This window comes from the organism of the source record quoted next, unplaced genomic scaffold (assembly GCF_019419815.1).
Source record: "Pyrus x bretschneideri cultivar Hongxiangsu unplaced genomic scaffold, Pyrus_bretschneideri_v1 Contig7, whole genome shotgun sequence".
Classification (NCBI taxonomy): domain Eukaryota; kingdom Viridiplantae; phylum Streptophyta; class Magnoliopsida; order Rosales; family Rosaceae; genus Pyrus; species Pyrus x bretschneideri.
Window position 1 is genome coordinate 7,497,519 of NW_025999809.1, and position 21,897 is coordinate 7,519,415.

The following is a 21,897-nucleotide window of genomic DNA, read 5'->3' on the forward strand; positions in this document are numbered from 1 at the left end:
TGTTTTCCAAGAAGCACATCACCAGTTGCGGCTGCTTCATACAGAGAAGGATTCATGCCTTCCATCTCTCTCTCAGATTTCCTATGAAGTACCAAGTTGAAATAAAAACACCAATGCAAATTGCAATGGAGGATTTGTGAACCATGTAGGTTCACTTACAGGAGGCGACCAACAAATCCGAAATGCTAATTCATTGCCAGTTGCCTTCCAAGAAGGCAAATATTCTAACCTGATATATTTTATCTTTGTCAACTATAGGGGATGTGCCATGAACTTTCTAAGCTAGCGAACACAAAAGTCCCTCGTTGCCGACATCTATATAAAAACTTTGCTCAATCTCACTCAAGAAACAGTCTTCCAATACAGAATTATCATCTTTAAATGATACTTAACCAGGCTCCTAAGTCGTCTCGAGTGAGATTGGGAAGGGGGAAGGGTAATTCAAACTCGGAATTTTTTTTGGGTTCAACGACTCCAACTGCAGTGATCACTTCCATCATTTCCTTGCAGCTTCACTCAGTCAGCTTACATAAAATTGAAAACAGAACGACCAAGTCTTCAAATAATAATGGGTCATTAACAATGATTTATGTGTCACGTTAATACTAGTCGCGACTAGTTTGATTTCGGTACTGATACATCAAAGAATTCTCAGACGAGACAACATTTTTTGGTTTTTGTTTACTTGTATCGGAAAAAGCAGAACCTATCAGTTTTAATCAGGTGTCACCACAAGGCACATAATATTGGCATTCTCAAACATATTCGGAAGTTCTGTACATCAGTAAATAAACAAATGATTAGTTCTCTCCCTCTCTCTCCACACCTGCAGGCTACAAGAATATAACCTCTGTGCTCGCACCATGGCTGAATAAAGTACATACATCGTCATCAGCTTTTTGTAGCAGTTCTCGCTGCTGTACCAATAATATTCCACCCCCTCTCCTTTTCCCTATGACTATTAGGCTTCTGGCTTTCTTTAGTTCCGGCTCTTCTAGCATTTCCTAGTAACACCCTGTTCCCCATCCTCCCTCGACTTCCAATAGAGACTCTAACCTTCTCCATCCCTACATTCACGCCTTTTCTCATGTGCGGTGGCATTGGGGATTTTATCTGGATTTTCTTTTGGACGCTTCGTCTCAGTATGCTGTTTAGCTTTTTGCTGCCATTTCTGATGACTTTAGGACTACTACAAGGTATCTGTTCCGGCAAGCAGTCAGTCTCAGTCACATCTGGATCAACTTTCTTATCAGCATGGCATACTATAGGTGCCAATGGTAATGCAGGTGGTGGGGATTGGACACGAAATGGTACACTTGGAAGTGGGATTAGGGAGTTGCGCCTTGGAGCTGTGTTTACTGGAATCCGCTGAAATGCTGGACAAGTAGAGGCCCTTCCAGTTTTCTTTGGAACAAGAAAGTGTTCAGCCATTTCGGGGTTGTTTTCTTTCTCCGTGGCATCAAGATGCTTGATAAAACCATCCGATACATGAAAAAGGGGCGCTGAGGGCTTGTTGTTGGTCTTCTCCATCAATGGTTGCAGGGGGTTTACTTGGTCTTTTCCCAATGTGCTGCCTATTTCGCTGAGGATCTTGTGACTTGCTAATGGTCGGTTTGTAAATGGTGGCCTTGTGGGTGCAATAGATTGCTCATCCTGTTGATGTTTCATTTGCTGCTGGTGTTGCTCAGCTATCTTTGTGTCAACGTGCTGTCGTGCCAGCTTTCTCTCGATTAAGAGTTGTGCTTCCAATTCTTTTACCTGAAAAATAAACCAGATTAGTAACTGAACTTCTTATAATTTATGTATATAAAGTGAAAAAAGACTTTTCCTTGAAATACCTTGTCTTGCAGGTTTTTATTTTTCAGGTCTCTTTCTTTTACCTTCAGTTCTAATCCATGAACTGTTTCCTCCATCTTCCTGATCTGTACATCTTTGCTCTTGACTTCTAGCTTTGTTTTCTCAAACTAGCAAACCAAAGATCCGATATTGTTAAAAACTTAATAGACGACTTATTCAATCACAAGAACGGTACCAAAAGATCAAAGTTTTAAACAAAATCTGGAATCTGCAGTAGCATCAAGTGCAGAATAATTACCATCTGTTTGTATCTCAAAAGTTCAGAAGTGTCCAGTTGCCTCTTTGCAGGACCCAACTCTATCCCTCTCACTCTGCTTGCAAAGTTCAGTGAGCATAGGGTCTCACTCACGTCATTTTCATTAGGACTTATCTGAACAAACATGAGTGTCTTCGAGTCTCCTCCTAAAACAACGAAGGATGTTCATTAGCTTTACCTCATTCTCATTATGCTAAACCAAGATATATCTTAGACCAAAACAAAAGGATATATATCAGAAGTTCAATTTCATCCCTAGAAAACGGAGAAAAATGAAAATGAACACGTAATATTAAATAACTCAGAATAAGAACTGTTGATTCATAGGTTCGTTTGACTTCTTCTGTGATCCAAGTGAAGTACCTAGAGAGTCTTGAAGCAAGTGGGTAAGCTTAGAGTTCCTGCACATAAGACATAATTCAGTATTATAGCTGGACCCAGTTTTCATATTTAGAGTATTCAAACATAGTGTTAATTGTTACTTATATAACCTGAAAGGTATGTGTGAGCTTTTAGTTGCAAGTGAGGATACGACATCACCAAGGGCAGACAGAGATCTATTGATGTTCTGAGTTTCCTTGAGTCGTTCTCCTTGCACTTCTGTCTTCGCTACACGCTCGCTCCCTGCTAGATCCACCAACCAGAGCTTACTTCTTGTACATTCCCCATTCAACAAATTCTCCCCCTTCACCATTACGCAGTGTATGCTGCATTTAAAGAAAAACCACTCAAACATTTAGCAATCTATCTTTAGACCAGAGCCTATTGGATATAAATTAGAAATAATTTGACTGCAACCAAGATATACAAATTACAGACCAATGCGACCGACTACTATGCTCATTGGCATTGGTTGAGCCAACAGCCCTTGCATTACTGCCTGTTTGCAGAACTTCCCAGACTTCGTTCATGTTGTTTACGTGTGCCTCAACCAGTCCTGGAACATGATGTATACCTTCACCAACTTGTCTTATTTCAAGCCTACAAAATCATGCAATACTGTGAGATGCTATTATCTTGAAAATTTGAAATGATCCCATAAGTTCCCATCCTTCGCACTCGTGAAAGACACGGAACACCAAGAGAGTTCAACAGAATGGTGAATCATCAGGAGTGAGAAAGTATCAACAAGTAAGACATCTCGAAAGAATGAATGTTAAAAAATGGAAAGAGAAATATTTCCCATTTTAAGATGTAGAGAATCAGAGCTCATAATGGTATTCTACCTGCCAGCGAAATGGTGGAATTTTATGAAAAAATAAAAGCATGTCTTATTATGAAAAATGGCTTTCCTTCTACACAGGAATTTAAATATCAAGTAATATACAACAGTATAAGGATCTTTCACCAGGTTAAATTGGAAGAAGGAAAAAGAACGATGGTTAAGGATCTTACCTTTTGGCAGCTGCTCCTGGCTGATTCCCTGAAACTAGTAAATCTCGTATCTGCTCGTTGTAGACTTCTAAAACGCTAACTGATACATCATATCGATGTAAATTTTCTCGCTCTCCAATTATACGAAACAATTCCTGAAGAGTCCTAAAATTGACTCCTCGAGCGTCTTCTGTCCCTTCCATTGTAAAGGTCTTTCCACTTCCGGTCTGCCCATATGCGAATATGCACACATTGTACCCATCTAAAACTGATGTTGCAAATGGAGCCGTGTCTTCAAAAACATCAGCTAAATAGGACAAAGAGAAGGAAACATATTACTACAAGGAGGTTTTGTACTTCAATAGATATACCAAACAAAAAGCTCATCTATCATTGTCTGCATACCTTGTTCTGCTTGAGGACCAAATACAGCATCAAACTTGAAGGTCTTTCTGGTGACCCCATTTGATTTGACAGTGAGTTCACCATCTTTAGCAGATTCAAAATCAATAGCCATTGAAGCTCCTGCTGCAACTTCATCAGTGTTTAGAGGCCTGCACCGGCAAAAGACCCGTATGTTTCCTACAAGCGAGAAAAATTAATGTCAGAAACGCCCTTCTGTCTCATACCCTCTTGGGCCTCTTCAAGTCAAAAATAGTAAACTCCTAACCTTTCAACTCTAACACCTTGTTGTAGAGCTCTTTCCGTTCTCTGGCCCCTTCAATAAACTTAGTCTTCAGATCATTGTGCAAATTTACTTGCTGATTTACTATTGCAAAAATAAAACAGCCAGGATCAGATAAAGAAAAGCAAATATCTTATCTTGAAATTCAAAAATGTCATCACCTGGAAAGCGTTTAGCATGTCTAACTTACAAGTGGAATGAATGGTAAACCTCATTTCATTCATATCTTCAAGGCACTTCTTATATGACCGTGCCTCCTCTGATAGCTTGATGTGGTCCATCTCCATGATCTGTTTAATCAAAGAGTTCAAACCACTGCAATCATATCTAGTGTAGTCAAAAGGCATCTTGTTATTTACAACTTAGTACCTTAAGTTTTCTCGTCAAATCTCTCAATGATGAAAACCATCCGCTCTTCTCTTTCACTTGTCCCTCGATGGCGAAGGCTGCAACACACAAGCATCAATGTACCATGTTTTCAGATTGTTCAAACTGTTCAGAGGCACAGGGTATTGTTACCATACCCAAAGATCCAACATGCATAGACTTGCGCATGAGTTCATTTTGGAGTTCCTTCAATGAATTGCAAGCTTCTTGGCATTCTCTACTCTTGGAATAGTTTTGCTTTTTCAACTCCTCCATTGCACTCCTCATCTCTTGTAATTCTTTTTTCTGTTTCTCGTAACTTATTAGCAGCTTATGATAGTCTCCTTCTTCGTTGGTCTCACCAGTCACCTGCAATGGGATAATTTACGGAGAGTATCTAAACATCCTAATTTATTTTGCAGCTAAACTACATTCGAAGAGTGGATGTTTAAGAAGCTTTACTTTTAATGATCCGCAGTCTTCCATTTGAGAATCGTCGCCTATGAATTCATCAGTGCAACCTGCATTGTTGCTCATATCAGGAAGGGAACCTTCCTTCAACTTGTTCTCAGTCGCCGGAGCAGGAAGAAGCTCAAATGAAGCTTCAGGAGACAAATCTTCCTTAAAAGTTTGGCACAATGTCGTGGAGAACTTTACAGTTGGAGTTTTATGCATATCTCTAACATGAGCCTCATCGATTCCATTCTCAAAAGAGAGCTCAATAGAAGAATCCATCTTCTGATGGAACTTGCTTTCCAAGAACTCGGGGGAATCTCCATAGCTGGTTTGGGGTATATCGGGTGACCCGGCACAGATCACTAAATCAGGAGAGGTAAGCGAAAACCCCATCATGGACCGGGCTGAAAATACAAGTAAAAAAAATCAAATTCTATAAAACTCTGAAGTCAAATCCAAGATTTTTTTGCCAAATTTTGTGATAGAAAAAAGGAAAGACTAGTTTCATTTACAATCATTTGCATCTGGGTCCCTGATTTTTGGTGTACTAATGGCTTCTGTGCTTTCATAATTTTCCCGAGAGCAATCTACACCAACTAAAATCAAGAAACCGAAATCACTAGAGCTGTTACGATCCTACGAACTAATCGGGTTTCGTGTTCTTGACTGAATCAGAGTAAAAAGCATATCCAACTCCACAAACAGACACATAATTCAATTCCCACAAAGGGGGTCCAGCAAAAAACCGAAATCAAATACTGAGAAACCAAAAAGAACTAAAAGGTTGGTTTTTTTATATGAAATTACCTTCGTTTGAATCAGCATTGTAAGAGGAAGAATCCGGATCCACCATTGTCAAGCTCTGCAATTGCGAGCAAAGCGAAGTGTCTACCAAAGCACAAGAGAGGGGCAGTCACGTAATTATAGAAGAACCCATGAAACTGAAATCCTGGGTAGTTGAGTTGCATACTTACAGTCGGAGTTAGAGTTGGCGGCGGAAGTGGAGCTGTTCAGAGGAGAGTCGCACTGGTGCTGCTCCTCCATTGAAAAGTGCCGAATGTTCTTCTGCTGCTGAAAACACTGTCGTTTAGAATTGAAGTAATCAGCGACTGTGATGATGACGACGATGAATCTTTATTGGAGAACCCCAAAAAGGTAAATGAAGTAGGAAATTTGAATCTGAACGAACAGAGAAGGAAAGGCGTTAATTTCTCGTTCGTTGGCGCATTCCATCTCTCTGCGTTACGCTTTTCGGAGGCAAATGGGTGTCAAATGACCGTTGCCTTTTTTTTCGAATTTTGAAATTTCTTGGCCGGGGAACGACAAAGGTGATCATCGCTTTTCTGGAACTGTAGATTATGCCACGTGGCACGTTAATCTTTTCTCAAGCCGCTTTGTTTTTTTCTCTAAGTTGTTTTTTATTCTTTGTATTTTTGGCTTGATTTCTCCACTAAAATCTTATCTTTTTATAACGTGGGCATCGTAGATATGCATTAGATCATTTTGATTAGCTAATCTAACACGCATCTGCAACACCCACGTTCATTATCAAATACAATTTGACACGACGGAAGAAATGTACATCAGTTTTTCAACTATAATCATCCATATCCTTTGAAACAGTGTTGTTAGCACTTCAAATAATCACGATACACTACAAGGGAAATTTTGTAGAACGGAAGGGTGCAAGATGACATTTTCAAAGTACATCCATTGACCTGAATGTGCGATGTGCTGCATCAAGGCCAGAGCGATGTGCTGCATCAAGGCCAGAGCATCAAAAAGAATTTTGTGACTTTTGATTGAAACTTTAACGTTGTGTGTTACAAGTGCTCTTCTTCCCCTAATTGGAACTGTACGGAATTTGATGAATGTCCCTCTCTTTACAAAACAAGCTCAAATCTACATTGTATGAATTATATACAGTGTAATACCATACAAGACAAGGGTACATTCATCTTTGCAGTAGATCCTTGGCAACTCACACTCAAATTAAATGCACATGCGGGTACGGACCGACGCAAACCTGTCGAGGCACTGATCATAGTGGTATGCCGGATTGAGGGTGATCGTATTTTGCTTCCGTCAAAACACGCGCAAAAGCAGATTCTTCAATCTTGCACCTTTCTTCCTGTTCCTTCCACTGCAGCTGCCATTGAAGCAGACGCCTCTTCAAGTGTCCGCTTCTTTTGAACTGTGTTGAAGAACTCAAGAGTATCTCCCTCCTCCCACTCGTCGTAGTCTTCCACTCCAATTCCACACTCTAGTCCAGCATTTACCTAGCCAAGAGGAGAAATTGCAGATTATTGCAAACAGAAGACATTAAAGCATATGCCAATGCCAAAAGAATTCTGAACACGGGATCACCACGAAAACTTCAAGTCAATTTAAGGGAACGCCAGAAACAAAATTATAAAAATAAGCTAGAAAATCCTCTGCCAAAGCTGAAGATGTCACCAAGTATGTACTTTGATCGAAATTAATTATTAGTTTTCGTGTATTCACTAACTTGTACAATATATAGTATCATGAACTAAACCTTTTATGCCACAATTCGTGTATTCACTAACTTGTACAATATATAGTATCATGAACTAAACCTTTTATGCCACAATGAAAATGCAGACACACCTACAAAGCATGAACACAACTGAAGCCATAGCCCATAGGTTTTATCATTCAGCTATTTGTGCAAGAGACAAATACTTTGCAATCCAGGCTGACCGCAGATCCGGAGGTATGCAACATGCGCTAGGTTGTGACTTTTAAGGTATATCTATTTTACAGTTCCCATGCACTTAGTTGCTCCCCTTTTTGCAATTTTCTATAATTTGACAAAAAGACCCATACAATTAAAGTAAACTATAAAAAATACCTCTTTCACAACTTCCTTGACCCGTTTCAATGAATCAAGAAAGCCAACATGTACTACTTTTCCCCTTCGAATGACCTCAACGCCACAGCCTTTAACAACTTTTCCCTCATTTATCATGCATCCAGCAACACGACCACTACCAGAGCTGAATATGGCGCGGACTTCTGCTGATCCAATTGTTACTCGTTCCTGTCGATACACAAGTGATAATATCAATTGCAAATCTCAGTCTGAAATCTCCAACAACTTTAAGCCCCTAAATTTCAATGCCTTCATAAAACCAAAGAGATCTGGTGCTTAAGTTGATTGATACCTCAACAGGCTCTAGAAGTCCTTCCATTGCATTTCGTACATCATCAATGAGTTCATATATAACTCTATATAAGCGAATCTCAACCCCTTTGTTATCACCATAGCTTTTTACAGATCCTGGTACTTTGACATTGAATCCAAAAATTATGGCTTTGCTAGCAGCAGCAAGATCAACATCACTGGTGCTTACATCCCCTGTTGTTTCCAAGAGAAACTTCAAGGTGACATTATCTTGTGGAAGCACCTGCAGGGCTTGTCTGACAGCCTCGATGGATCCCTAAACATGACACATGAATTATGATATAATTAACACTCTCGTTTAATAAATACTGATTACCAAAGAACCAGTTACCAAACTAATTATTGACTGATGACAATTAATTCAATATGCATACCTGAAGATCAACCTTCAGAATAATATTTAGCTGGTGCAAGTCTAGTCCAGACAGCTTTCCTGCTGAGACTGCAGAAGCTAAGGAAGAAAGAGTAACCCTGCCATCGCCAGCCTTAGCTGATATACGTTCATTTCGCAATGACACAGCACGCAACTCTGCCCTTTCACGTGCAATATCAAGGGAGCTGACAACTTCAAATTCATCACCAGCAATAGGAACATTATTTAATCCAAGAACCTACAAGTAGACACAGAGATTGTCATTCAGGGCACTAAAACAAGTATCATGCCACAAAGAGGGCATAATAAAATATCTTTTGAAAATTTCCAGTTATATGTGGAAGCAACTTCTAGACAGTGGATAAAATTGCTGCTTATATAAGCTTTAATGAATAATATGTAGACCTGCTATTAATGACCAGAGAAAGCTGTACCACATCAAACGTGTTTACAGTGATGTTACAAACATTAACAATTAGAGACAGCTGTGCTGTTTACCTTGCAGAGGAATAATGAACATGTACCAATACAAACAGTTGCAAGCCAAGAGCCACAATGATATACACGAGATTATAACTCAAAAGCAGTCACAGAATCTAGAAAACCAAAATAATAAACATGCACAACTGCAAACAATTGCATGTCAAGAGCCAAATTGATTTATGCAAAATTATAACTCAAAAGCTGTCACAGCATCTGGAAAACCCAAATTCCATATCTGTTGTCTTTATAACAGAAACTAGAAAGGAACCCAGGTTACAGTTGACAATTCAATGTACTTACAAAAACGTTGCTGACTGATTTATCACTTAAATTGCAAACAGCTCGCAAAATTTCAATATCTAATTATCTATATACTTACATCACTTTAAGTATCTTGCAAATGTCACCTTCTATTTCTCCAATTAGAACCCCTACAATGAATTTCTAACAAGTTTTCCCCTATGAAAATTAGATATTTGGATCCACTTGATCCACCAAAACTTTTGAATTAAGCCACTCTTAAAAGAACAGAAAAATAATTATAGAAGATTAAAACAAAAAGTACAAGAAGAAGAATATGAACAACAACCTGAACAGGTATAGAGGGTCCAGCTTCATTGACACGATTTCCACCATCATCAAACAAGGCCCGCACCTAACCGTGGCCATTACAAAGAGTCCTTCATGTTAGTCAAAAGGTTGCCATTTGAGCCACATAAAGGTGGACTAGATATAAGAAAAAGAGCTCAGATTTCAAAATTGTTATCCACCAACCTTTCCGAACGCTCCTCCACAAACTACTATGTCCCCTTGTTTGAGGGTTCCATTTTGCACTATAAGTGTAACTACAGGTCCTTTAGATTTATGAAGACCGGCCTCAATGACTGAGCCTTTTGCACTTCTATGGGGATTTGCCTTTAAATCTTGCAACTAGAACAATCATGCAAAAGGTTAGCATACAAGGAGGAGAACAGCTAATACGTCAACGTTCATAGACATCTGACTTACCTCTGCAACTAGCATAACAGTCTCCAAAAGCTCATTTATATTCTTCCCTTTAAGAGCACTAATCTGTTCACCCACGCAAAAAAAAGCATTCAGAAGGGGTATAAACCATAAATGAAATATGCAAGCACAACTTCACTGAATGAAACACCAACCTGGACCATTGGGACGTCACCACCCCAGTCCTCTGGCATTAGACCAATAGAAGAAAGCTCTTGCATGACTCGATCTGGATTGGCTCCATCCTTGTCTATCTGATACGTTTAGAATAAATAAAATTGAGATTCAACAAATTGGGATGCCACATGCAATGCAAGAAAAACATCTATTCTTTCCTTTTCTTTATTCAAATAAAAAGTTAAAAGATAAAACTACCCCTGTATTTGATATACCTTATTTATAGCAATTACTATTGGCACTCCTGCAGCTTTAGCATGAGCTATGGCCTCTTTTGTTTGAGGGCGGATTCCATCATCAGCTGCCACTACAATGATAGCAATGTCTGTCACCCTTGTTCCACGAGCTCTCATTGCACCAAATGCCTACAGGAATTAGATATAATAGATATCATCTAAAGGAAATAGAAGTGCAGGAAAGTTAAAGAACTCGTATCCAGAAAAATAAACATAAAACAAGGAGCTTAAATGCAGAGAGAGAGAGAGAGAGTTTTCCATATGTTTACAAGGAACTGAATGTACCTCATGTCCAGGAGTATCAAGGAAAACACATGATTGCAACTTTCCATCAATTGGCACAAGCACCTTATATGCCCCAATTCCTTGTGTAATTCCACCAGCCTCTGAGGCAGCAACCTGTGAATACATACCAGTTTATTAGCACCAATTCCACAAAGCTCCATAGTTTATGTGGACATTCAATATACTATTACCAAACTACCAAAACAAGTGTATAAGTTTACCAAAAATAACGAAGATCCCAAATCATGTATGTACCACTAAGGTCATTGCAAAATAAGCAGTAAAAGTCAAATGCATGTCAAGGGAGAAATTAGAGTATCATACAAGCCCTATTTACCTTGCTCTTCCGGATATGGTCCAATAAGGTTGTCTGCCAAGTGACCAACAGAAAAATATTAGAAAGATTGAAGTATAAATACAAAATATAGAATTAAATAAAATAAACAACAACAGGAACTACTAAAGAAAAGAGGATGCCAAAAAGTATAGACTAGGAAATAAAAACAAATGAATGCCATTTACCTTGCCATGATCCACATGACCCATTATAGTGAGGACAGGAGGTCTGTCTTGTAGTTTGTCTAGGTCATCTTCATCAAGTAATTCCTTCTTTCTTGCCATTTCCTCCACCTTCACAGGATCAACATCTATAACTTCCACGCTGTACTCTTTACAAATCATCTTTACCATATCTTTGTCCAGGGTTTGAACCCCATCCGGCTTAATTCCCATCGAGTACAGATATCCAAGAATTTCGGATTCAGTTGTAGCCAAATGGAATGCCAAATCGTCTACCAACATACCAGCTTCACCGACCTCTAGAATTTCTACTTTCACAGGAGCCGCCTCTTTTGCAGCCTGAAGTCTCGCTGCCTTCCTGCTTGCTTTACTCCACTTCCTCCCTTTCCTTGCTGCTCCAGGAATAGAGACATTGAGTTCCGACGTGTCTTCATCCAGAATATCCTCAGCAACCTTCCGCCTCCGTAGTCCAGCTGCGTCTTTCTTCCGAAACCCTTCTTTGAACTTTCCAGGGGAAGGGCCCTTTCCTGGTTTTGAAGGAGCTAAAACTACTTGAGAAATCACAGAATCAACCGCCACCTTTTTGGAAGCAAATTTGTCAATCAAAATTGGTGCCTTCCGTTCTTTAGTTTTTGTGGACAAATCAGTTTCATCAATCACTGAAGATTTTGCAGCGGCCCCCACATCCTTCAACATAACAGGTTTCTTCACTGTTGGTGGAGGAGCTGTAGAAGGCTTTGCTTGTAACGTTGGTTGAGGTCTCAAGGGGGGCTGAGGGGTTCTTAAAGGAGCACGGGGTTGAGACTCTACCTGTACCCCTCCTCCTGTTTTTGTTTCCTCTTTCTGAATTGTATTATTAACTTTAGGTGATTCCTTTACAACCTTTTTCACAGTTGAGACCGTGTCTCCTTTACGCCACACACTCTTCAAAGTTTTAGACTTACTAGTTGCCACTGAGTCCACTGCTTTAGCATTTCGCAAATTATTACTTGTATTGGATGGTGCAGGTTTATTTACAGCGCCACTACCTTTCTCAGTACCCAATTCATCCACTCTTGCAGTTTCTAACTTTTCAGCCTTCTCCAAAACCTCTCCAAGCGACTCGATCACGTTATTTCGCTCTTCTTCGTCTTCTTCGTCTTCTTCATCCAAATTCCCACTAATTCTTGAGGGGTCCCAGTCAGCTGCATCAATACCTAAAAGGGGCTCAGTATTGGACCCCCCTGAGGACTTCAATACTGGCTTTGGACCGGGCTTAAGTACGAAATTAGCATTGGCATCAGAAACAACTTTAGTTCCTCTATAGTTGTTAGAATCAAGGGACACCTCATTGCCTTGCTCGGCAACAAAATCAGTAGTTGTGACCGAATATTTACACACTGATAACCTTAGACAATGCCATCTCCTACTACCCTTAAAACTTGTCTTAGACAAAGAAACTTTCCTAACAAGCAAGCCGGACCTTTCGGATGAACCCGCAAGTGTAAGACCTCCCCAACTAACAAGGGAAACCAAAGAAGCCATTGTTCCCTGCATGCTTCCTACTAAAACTAGCATGGAGACCCCAGAACACAACCACGCATAAATATTCTAAACCCTCATCCAAAACCAAAACCCTCTCCAATTCCACACAAAATTTTTAACTGGTACCGCAATCACTACAATTTGAAGCAAAATTCAACATACCCAATACTCCAATTCAACAACTAACAACAAAACTATAGTTCCCAGCACAAAAAATGGAACCCCAAATTAAAAATCTAACACTTTGTAGAGAAAGATAGCAGCTTTACCTCCCTCCAAGAACAATGATTGGAATTCCAGCACTTGGGTTTGTTGGGTTGAGAGAGAAAGTGAGGAGAGAGAGAGAGAGAGAGGGGTTATGTGTGTGTAAACAGGAAGTTGGGAAAGAAAGTGGTTGTGGATGTGAAGTTTGGGGGAAGGTGGAAAAAGGAATGAAATTGAAGAACTATGTGTGGCTGCTTCTTTACCTATCAATACATTTGTGATAAGGCAACGTTTTCTAATTTCATCTCTCTCTCTATCTCGCCCATAATATTTATAGTTTTGCCGCAACTTTGCCTTTGACGGTAAAAGCATAATAATATCAAATCAAAGGGGAAGGAAGGAAGGCAGGGTGTGAGTGACGACGCTGTTGGGTATGCTGGGATTTTGGCACCTTCCTCCACGACGCTGATATTTCAGTACCAGACTTCCACCGGTTGTCCTCTTTTTTGGTTTTTACTTTCTCCCTTTTTTGGTTTTTACTTCTCACAATTCTTGTATTAATTTTTTTTCTTCTAATTCTCAAATATTTTCAATGGTTAGAAAATTTTTCAAACAAAAAGTACGACCAGGAATTAGTTATTGAACTAACTTTGATTCCCAAAAAAAAAAAAAAACAAAAAAAGGCCTAACTTTGAAGTTTATCCAATGGAAAATTCGTGTGATATTTCGTTACATTATAAACAAAAAATGTAACTCGTGTAATCTATATCTCTATTAATTAATGAAACTTTTTTTGTCAATTAAAAGATGATGAAAATATTACTTAGGCTTCTATCACACAAAAAAAAATGATAGGCAATAATATAATTTCACATGTCCAAATTTTACTGTTTTTTATTAAGCCTCACCTACAGATGAGTTAAAATAATTCCAATATAAAAAAATAAAAATAAAACCAAAAACAAAAACCTCCTACTCTCCCCATGTTCTCTCTCTCCCTCTCTCCTTCTCATTTTCTAAAAAAAATATGTTCATACATACAAAGTGCTATAAATATAAAGGAAGAAAGCAAAAATGGTGAAACATTCATAATCCCAAAATTGCCCTCCCTCATTAAATTTTCAAATAAAATAAAAAATTCACAAAAAAAACCCACTTCTGTAACTAACTTAATTTTTTTTAAATATATTATTATTTGTTTTTCTGTTTTTGATTTTTTTCAAATAAAAATCAAAAGTGTCAATTACCACACGCGTTAGTTGATGAGTTAAACAGCTAATTATTTTGAGTTTAGTCATACGTAGCCTAGCTCAACCTTCAAAAGCATAAAATAAGTTCTAGAGAGGTTTTAGATAGTTACAGCTACGGCAAAGAGTAACACTAAGAAAACATATTTTAAATCACGTGATGTATGGTTATGACATGTCATTAAACTAGATTTTAAAAATTCTTAATTATCTTCTTAAATAAAAATTATATTTAGATGAGAGAATAAGTTGGTTAGGAACTCATCTTTTTAAATGCCAATTTTTTTTTGTTAGAACTACGTTTTATTACTTTAATATTTCATGTCATTAAATAAATGAAAACTAATAAAAATGGTTTGAAAACTTTGAGTTTTAACGAAAATGACAAAAATGTGTTGTAAGTGAATAGTATCATAATTGATTTTTTAAAGTAAAAATATGATTTTTTGTTAAAGTAAATAATACTGAGAGCTTTTCGTTAAAGTTCCTATTGAATAATCCACCATTTATAACGCCTTCCTCTTCCCCTTCATTTGCCTCCGCCGCCCACATAACACCGTCAATATCGGCAACAACAGTCCCCATGGCCAAGTACATCGTCTACGAGACGGCGTCGAGATCCACATAACCGCCGCGTGACCAAGTTGTTGGCCACCCAATTTACTATTGGGCCTTGTTCACAGTATAATTCATTTGGCTGTTATAAATTGTTACTGAAATGTCCCATGTCATAAGGAATTAGTGTTTTTTTTTTTAAATAATAAAATAAAATTGAGCAGTAGTTTTACATGGTAGTTTACTATTTCCATCGCGAAGATTAACAAAGATATTTTAACTTTCTCTTATCATTACTGGACGATTCATGAACGGTAATAATTAAATTCAAAACATATCAAATGAAATACCGAACTAAAATTCATTATGCATTTCAAAATGCGCTCACCTCCGTGACCCCAAAATTACCGCAAGGCGCCAACGCATAGATCCACCCGATTTCCATGTACATAATTGGACTTGCGTGCGCTGTCGTCACCCAAACTTGCCGCGAGTTCCCACCATCCCCTTATCGCTCATCATCCCCAGCAATCTAGGGCTTCCCTTCCCACTCTCTCTCTCTCTCTCTCTCTCTCTAAATACAATTCTCCCAAACACTGATGCAAACAACCATGGAGAGAGTCGAAGACGTGGCATCGGTGTTCAACTCCGCCAACACTCCTCCTCCGCCATTTCTGAACAAAACCTACGACATGGTGGATGACCCCTCCACCGACACCGTCGTCTCCTGGAGCAAAAGCAACAACAGCTTCGTCGTCTGGAACGTCCCCGAGTTCTCCAGGGACCTCCTGCCCAAGTATTTCAAGCACAACAACTTCTCTAGCTTCGTCAGGCAGTTGAATACTTACGTGGGTATTTCTTCCCTTTCCTGAATTTTCATTCTTCTGTGCTTTTCCTGCATTTGATTGTTGTTTTCTTGGTGATTCCGATCGGAACTGTGAAATTTGGAGTGGTTACGTGTGATCAATGCTCTATTAGGTTTTGCAGTTGTTATTTTGGCGAAAGGGTTATCGAATTGGAGGCTGTAAATAAGTAAATTGTGAAGATAAGTTATGCATGTGTGGATTTATATCAGACGATTTAAGCCATTGTTGTTGAATTGAATTCTTTGTCATTCACTGGGTTCCTTTAGGTCCAAGGCGATCACTGTGTCATGTAATCGAGTCGAAAAGATTTCAATTTGTTTTGTTTTGTTCTGAACCAGGTGAAAACCTAGAAGGAAAAAGGACGTTAAGAGGTCAGAACTATTTTGAGATTAAAAATTTAAGCCGACTACTTATGTGCGTTGCATTACTCATTAATTTACAGTTGATGAAGATATTTTCTGTATAAAGTAAGACCGTGGAGATTTTTTGTTCTAATGAGTCCATTTTGTATAAAGTGGAATAAAAAATTTCTTAGACATTTCCTGATACTGTCCCAAAATTCCCATCTTATCTTGACGAAAGAAAGTTTTTGGCCCTTGCAGTCCCTTAAAAACCTGGTGATAGGCATTGTGATTTTTCAAGGCGAGTAGTTGATCTTTCTACATGTCAACCTAGTTACTGATTTGATAGTCTGACTTGTTGAAACTGTTTCTCTGTACAAGGACGATACAGTTATATGGCATAATACAAAATGTAATGATACGTGTTGTCTGAACTCTTACAGATGACAGGTATCAACTAGTGATCCAGTTTTGGTAAATACTTATTGGCATTGTTAATAAAAACTAGCGGGGTGTAGTAGTTCAAATGAACGGGTATGTGCACGTGAGGTTTGTTCCTTTCCTCTTCTCTTACTTCTAGAGGTTTTAAAATTGAACAAGTTGAGATGTATTGAGAATTACTCTAATCAGGTGTCCGTTCTTAACAGAAAACTTGTATGTATGTTTTTATGTATATAATATATGTAAATATGCTTACTGGTGAATATGGCATCAAAATTGTATGTATATAATATCTGTATATATATATGTATTTTTTTATGTGGATATGTCACGTGTGTTTGTAGAATTACTCTAATCAGGTGTCCGTTCTTAACTGAAAACTTGTTTCTCAGTTGTTAAATTAGATTGAACAAGTTGAGATGCATTCTCAGTGCCGGTTTTTTATTTTTTATTGCCTTTGATTTTCTATTTTAGACAAAAGTCCCTGAACATTCTGCAATCACTTATCATGCACTGTTTGGTATAGTTATTCTCCTATTGTCACTTGTTACTAGTAAGGGGAGAAGTTCTACTTGATAGTAAAAGAGTAGAAAAAGAGGCAAAAGCTAAGGAGTTGCTCTGCAGCATTTGGCTGTTGGAGGTTGGAAACCATAACTACGAGTATGTGAATGGTGCTTGTTACCTAAGACAAGATCATGAGATGAGAGAATCTGGCTGTCTTATGCTCCAAAATAAATTTTAGTTTATGTTGTATGTAAAACTTGTAACTGACTCTATTTTCATCATACAGAATTAGTATTTTTGTTTTTGCATTCAATTTGCAGGGTTTTAGAAAGGTTGATCCAGACCGATGGGAATTTGCAAATGAAGGGTTTCTAAGAGGCCAAAAACACCTTTTGAAGACCGTAAGCAGGCGAAAACCAGCTCATGTACAGAATCATCAACAACAACCACCTCAAGTGCAGAGCTCTCAGGTTGGGGCATGTGTAGATGTGGGAAATCCTGGGCTGGAGGAAGAGGTTGAAAGTCTTAAAAGAGATAAGAACAGTCTTATGCAGGAACTTGTTAGGCTGAGGCAGCAACAGCAAGCAACAGAAAATCAGTTGCATAATGTTGGGCAACGTATGCAGGGAATGGAGCAACGGCAGCAGCAAATGATGTCTTTCCTTGCAAAGGCTATGCATAATCCCGGATTTTTATCCCAGCTTGTACAGCATCAAAATGAAAATAATAGGCTCATCACTGGAAGCAATAAGAAAAGGAGACTCCCAAGGCAAGAAGATGAAATTTTAGTTGGGAACCTTGGCAGCAAAGTTCTTGATGGACAAATGGTGAAGTACCAGCCTTCAATGAATGAAGCAGCAAAAGCCATGCTGCGGCAGATCTTGAAGATGAATACATCTCCTAAGCTGGAACCATCAATGATCAATCCTGATGCTTTCCTAATTGATAATGTTCCTTCCAATGCAACAGATAGTATGAACACCTCTAGTCGGATTTTAGGGGTGACCCTTTCAGAGGTTCCACCAATTTCTGCAGAGTGTGATATGCCGGACGAGTCTATATTTCCTGTCAGTTGTCATTCTACAGGCATTTCTGAGGTCCAGTCTTCTCCTTTCGCGGTTTCCAACTCTGTTAAAGAAACTCAAGTTTTTGAAGAGAACATGCTTAATTTCCAACAAGATCCAGTTATCCCTGAACTAACTCGAATGCAAGGTATCGTTCCAGAAAGCAATGTGGAAATCCCCAATGCAAACTTCATCAACTCAGAGACTGGGAATGCAGGATACATGGGCATGTCAGCAGGTTTAGATGGCAGACTGCCTACAGATATTGACCCGTTTTCTCCTGAGCCTGATGCAGAAACCTTGCCAGATGGGGTCTCTAGCCTTCCAAGCATTAATGATATCTTCTGGGAACAATTTCTTACAGCGAGCCCACTGCCTGGTGACACAGACGAAATTAGTTTGAGTTCTGATGATGGAGTGACCGTGAATCAGGACTTGCAGTTGGGGAAGGAGAATGGATGGGACAAGAGTCAACATATGAATTACATCACTGAACAAATGCAGCTTCTCGCATCAGGGAGCAGAATTGGTTGATCTTATCTTCCCAATTGTATATACATGCTTCTTGCTGATCAAGAGGTAACTTTACAATCCACCATTTACCGTTGTGAATAGTTACCGCCCCTCAGTATCAACCAAACTAAAGTCAGTCAAATACTTACGACTGATCTTAAAGATGAAAACATATGTGGTCTTGCATGGATAACTTTTGATTTTAGAACTTATGTCTACACCCATGCATCACTGTATGTAATAATAGTTGTATTACTTACTCCTCAACACAGAGAAATTAGCTTAAATAGCAGTATTGGTTTCCAACTTGTATGAGGGAGGATGGTCATGCAATGCTTCTGCATGCTACTATTTTCAAATCCCAGTCTAGTGAGGATTCTTCATTTTTCTGAGCTTCGACGGAACATCTGATGTTATCATTAGAACTGTTTTTCACTAGATCTGTTAGCAATTCAATTATGCTGCAGGAATATTACTCTTGAGTTTCCAATTTTGCAATGTTTATGATTTTTGCACAGGTTGATGTTGTGCCCTGATGAGCAGGAAAATCTCGTATCCAAAGACTACTGATCACCTAGGATCCAAGTTTAAGAAACTCTTATCCGCCGTGTTATTTATGGATTACCGGTATTTCGTGTTGCATTTTTGTCCAAGACCTTTTTTGTGCATATGCAGTGAAGTTTATCGGTCAATCCTGTTTCGGGTCAGAAGCAAAGAGGTTGTGTGGTTGTTACTAATTAAGCATGGAGCTTTTCTTCTTGTTTATTTGCATGCTTGTATGTTATGTGCCCCTTTTGAGGTGGGTTTACAATGCATGCACAAAACTATATGGAAATTGAGCTTAATGCTAACGGCAGGTTGAATCAAAATAAAATGTTGGATTCCAGTTACGGATTGTTCATGTGTTACTAATCATAGAGGAATTAAAATTGAAAATTCAGAATTTCAACTAACTTTTGATTTTGGAGGAATTTTACTTTTGAAAGCGAGGTGGTATTTTGATTTCAGGAGAAGCTTGCTATCGAGAATTCATTATTTTACTTGCACTCGCATTATTTTGTAAAATTCTTACTTCACTTTAATCCAAGAAAGTGAAATTTCGACTTTTTCGGGTTCCTTGGAATTTTTTCAAGCCGCAAGCGCATTTTAGTATTCAAATTGGTTTTCATTTGGATTATGCATAAATTTGATTATTAACTTATGTTAAACCGATATTATTTCTACTTAAAACTTCAATGGAAATCTGAATTTTGACCTACATCATCAAACTCCTCAATTTGATTCTTTTGATTCTAGATTTTTTTATTTTTTTAGTGCAACAATACATTTCTGGTAAGGGATGGAGAAATGAATTTGTATCCAGCACATCTATCACAAAATTTTAGCTACAAGTTATTGACATACTGAAAAAATCAGCATACGTTATTTAAGATTATGTTATTTATGTAATTCATGTCAATATTTCTATTTCGGCAAACAGGGTTTGTAATGTTTCTAGCTAATTTCTCAAAAACAAAAAAAATTATACAAAAAGATATTTGACAAAAAAAAAAAATTGTACAAAAATATAAAAACTCTATTTTCTTCTTCTTCTTCTTCTTCTTCTTCCGAAAAAAAAAAAAAGGGATAAAACCCCAACAGGCATTTTGGAGGGTAATTTGAGAGAGACATGAACAAACGATGAAGCTAAGCTTCAGTCCGAGACTCTCACCGTTTCTTAAACCCTCACTTTTCACAAACCTCCACCGCTCCGTTTGCTCTGCTTCTTCAATACCACCACCACCCACCACCCCAAAACCCCAAACCCCTCTGTTTCTGCGACCGCCCACCCACTCTGCCACCACCTCCGACCTCCAAAAATGGCACGACTGGGCCAACACCCTCGCTTCCTCTGTTGGGTCAACGTTCGTGGACTTGGACAACGGTCCGGACTCGACCGTTTTGCGCAGAGAGCTCAAATGGCTCATGGAGGACGCAATCGAAGAAACCAAAAACGTCGATAACAATGACGGAAGCGTTAGGCTAAGGGTCGAAATTGAGGAGCTTTATATGTTGTGGAAGCAGAGGGTTGAGGAGAGGAGGCCTTTTCAGTATGTTGTCGGGTGCGAGCATTGGAGGGACTTGGTGTTGTGTGTTGAAGAAGGGGTTTTGATTCCGAGGCCAGAGACTGAGCTCATTGTTGATTTGGTGGGGGGTGTGGTTTTGGGGAATGAGGGGTTGAGGGAGGGGTTGTGGGCTGATTTGGGGACGGGGAGTGGCGCGATTGCGATTGGGATTGCAAGGGTTTTGGGGAGTGGTGGGAGAGTCATTGCTACCGATTTGAGTCCCACGGCAATTGGGGTTGCAGCTTTGAATGTGCAGAGGTATGGTTTGCAGGTTAGTGTTTAACTGATAACTCGCGAGATTCTATCTATGTACTAGCGAAGATTTGAACTTTCATCCTGATTGCCAAGTAATTTGGAAGTTCCAAATATTTGAACTTTCATCTCTTTTTTATGCTACTTTTCGAAGTTTTCTATTTGTTTGTGTGCTCAAGATCCAATTTTGATGTGCCGATCAGGATATAGTGGAGCTAAGGCAAGGATCTTGGTTTGGACCGTTAAAGGATGTGGAAGGTAAACTCTCAGGCTTTGTAAGTAATCCACCCTACATACCAAGTGACAATATCGCGGGGCTACAAGCTGAAGTTGGACGACATGAACCAAGAGTTGCACTGGACGGCGGTGTCAATGGCATGGATGATCTTTTACATCTTTGCAAAGGGGCTGCTTTTATGTTGAAACCTGGTGGATTCTTTGCTTTCGAGGTATCTATTTTTGCGCTTGCTAAATGTTAAAATCAACATAGACGGTTAGTAACTAAGTATGCCATAAATTTTGTAATCTCGGCTTCAGTTCCCGTCCATTCCTCGTTTTGCTACAACTTTAGAGAGTAAAAATGAGGTCTTAGTGAAAGCAAAACACTGGTGTTTCCAAATTGCGACTACAAGGTGCCTCGCGGGAATGACATCGTGTTGTGCATTTACTGTTTTCGATTAGCTTGTAATTGATCTAATCTCTCTTCCCCTTCAATCTTATGATGTTGCAGACAAACGGCGAGGAGCAGTGCAAGTATCTCGTAGAGTACATGGAAAACGATGCTGGAGGCAGCTTTTGTAATTTGAACATAGTTGCCGATTTTGCTGGTATTAATAGATTTGTTACTGGATTCCGAAGGTGAGCGATATGAAGTAAGATCTCCTACTCCCACCTGGAATCCGAGTCGCCCGTTCTTTTACATTTAGATGTAAACAAGAAATAATCATATTTGTTTATGAGTAAGATATCCATGCGCTAGTATTCCAGTACAACAGATCCTT

The 21,897-nt window shown here is 38.9% G+C and overlaps 4 protein-coding genes across 5 annotated transcripts; 2 read left to right on the top strand and 2 right to left on the bottom strand.

The window, feature by feature from the left end:
• Positions 1–711: 711 nt before the first annotated feature.
• LOC103936210 (kinesin-like protein KIN-14Q) lies at positions 712–6,292 on the bottom strand. 2 transcript variants are annotated; one of them, XM_018644749.2, is made up of 16 exons: positions 5,969–6,292; positions 5,802–5,882; positions 5,507–5,590; positions 5,001–5,398; positions 4,697–4,907; positions 4,542–4,618; positions 4,363–4,462; positions 4,158–4,256; positions 3,893–4,069; positions 3,509–3,794; positions 2,933–3,094; positions 2,605–2,820; positions 2,477–2,514; positions 2,096–2,259; positions 1,839–1,964; positions 712–1,758 (listed from the first exon to the last, which is right to left on the bottom strand). In XM_018644749.2, the coding sequence occupies exons 1-16, from the start codon at positions 6,036–6,038 to the stop codon at positions 892–894; spliced, it is 3,156 nt and encodes a 1,051-aa protein (XP_018500265.2). In that variant the 5' UTR covers positions 6,039–6,292; the 3' UTR covers positions 712–891. The 2 variants fall into 2 exon arrangements, with proteins under 2 accessions (XP_018500265.2, XP_048430058.1); XM_048574101.1 differs by lacking the exon at positions 5,507–5,590.
• A 479-nt stretch (positions 6,293–6,771) lies between these two features.
• LOC103936187 (translation initiation factor IF-2, chloroplastic) lies at positions 6,772–13,449 on the bottom strand. The gene is made up of 12 exons (XM_048574102.1): positions 11,284–13,449; positions 11,099–11,131; positions 10,762–10,875; positions 10,456–10,605; positions 10,219–10,317; positions 10,067–10,129; positions 9,833–9,988; positions 9,648–9,713; positions 8,577–8,813; positions 8,183–8,458; positions 7,870–8,058; positions 6,772–7,273 (listed from the first exon to the last, which is right to left on the bottom strand). Exons 1-12 carry the CDS (start codon positions 12,835–12,837, stop codon positions 7,106–7,108), a joined length of 3,105 nt encoding a protein of 1,034 aa, XP_048430059.1. The 5' UTR covers positions 12,838–13,449; the 3' UTR covers positions 6,772–7,105.
• A 1,757-nt stretch (positions 13,450–15,206) lies between these two features.
• On the top strand, positions 15,207–19,429 carry LOC103936188 (heat stress transcription factor A-1b). Its single transcript, XM_009346032.3, has 3 exons — positions 15,207–15,658; positions 17,283–18,605; positions 19,058–19,429. The coding sequence occupies exons 1-2, from the start codon at positions 15,410–15,412 to the stop codon at positions 18,558–18,560; spliced, it is 1,527 nt and encodes a 508-aa protein (XP_009344307.2). The 5' UTR covers positions 15,207–15,409; the 3' UTR covers positions 18,561–18,605; positions 19,058–19,429.
• A 706-nt stretch (positions 19,430–20,135) lies between these two features.
• On the top strand, positions 20,136–21,888 carry LOC103936189 (release factor glutamine methyltransferase). The gene is made up of 3 exons (XM_009346033.3): positions 20,136–20,915; positions 21,100–21,345; positions 21,627–21,888. The coding sequence occupies exons 1-3, from the start codon at positions 20,220–20,222 to the stop codon at positions 21,756–21,758; spliced, it is 1,074 nt and encodes a 357-aa protein (XP_009344308.2). The 5' UTR covers positions 20,136–20,219; the 3' UTR covers positions 21,759–21,888.
• The last annotated feature ends 9 nt before the right edge of the window (positions 21,889–21,897 follow it).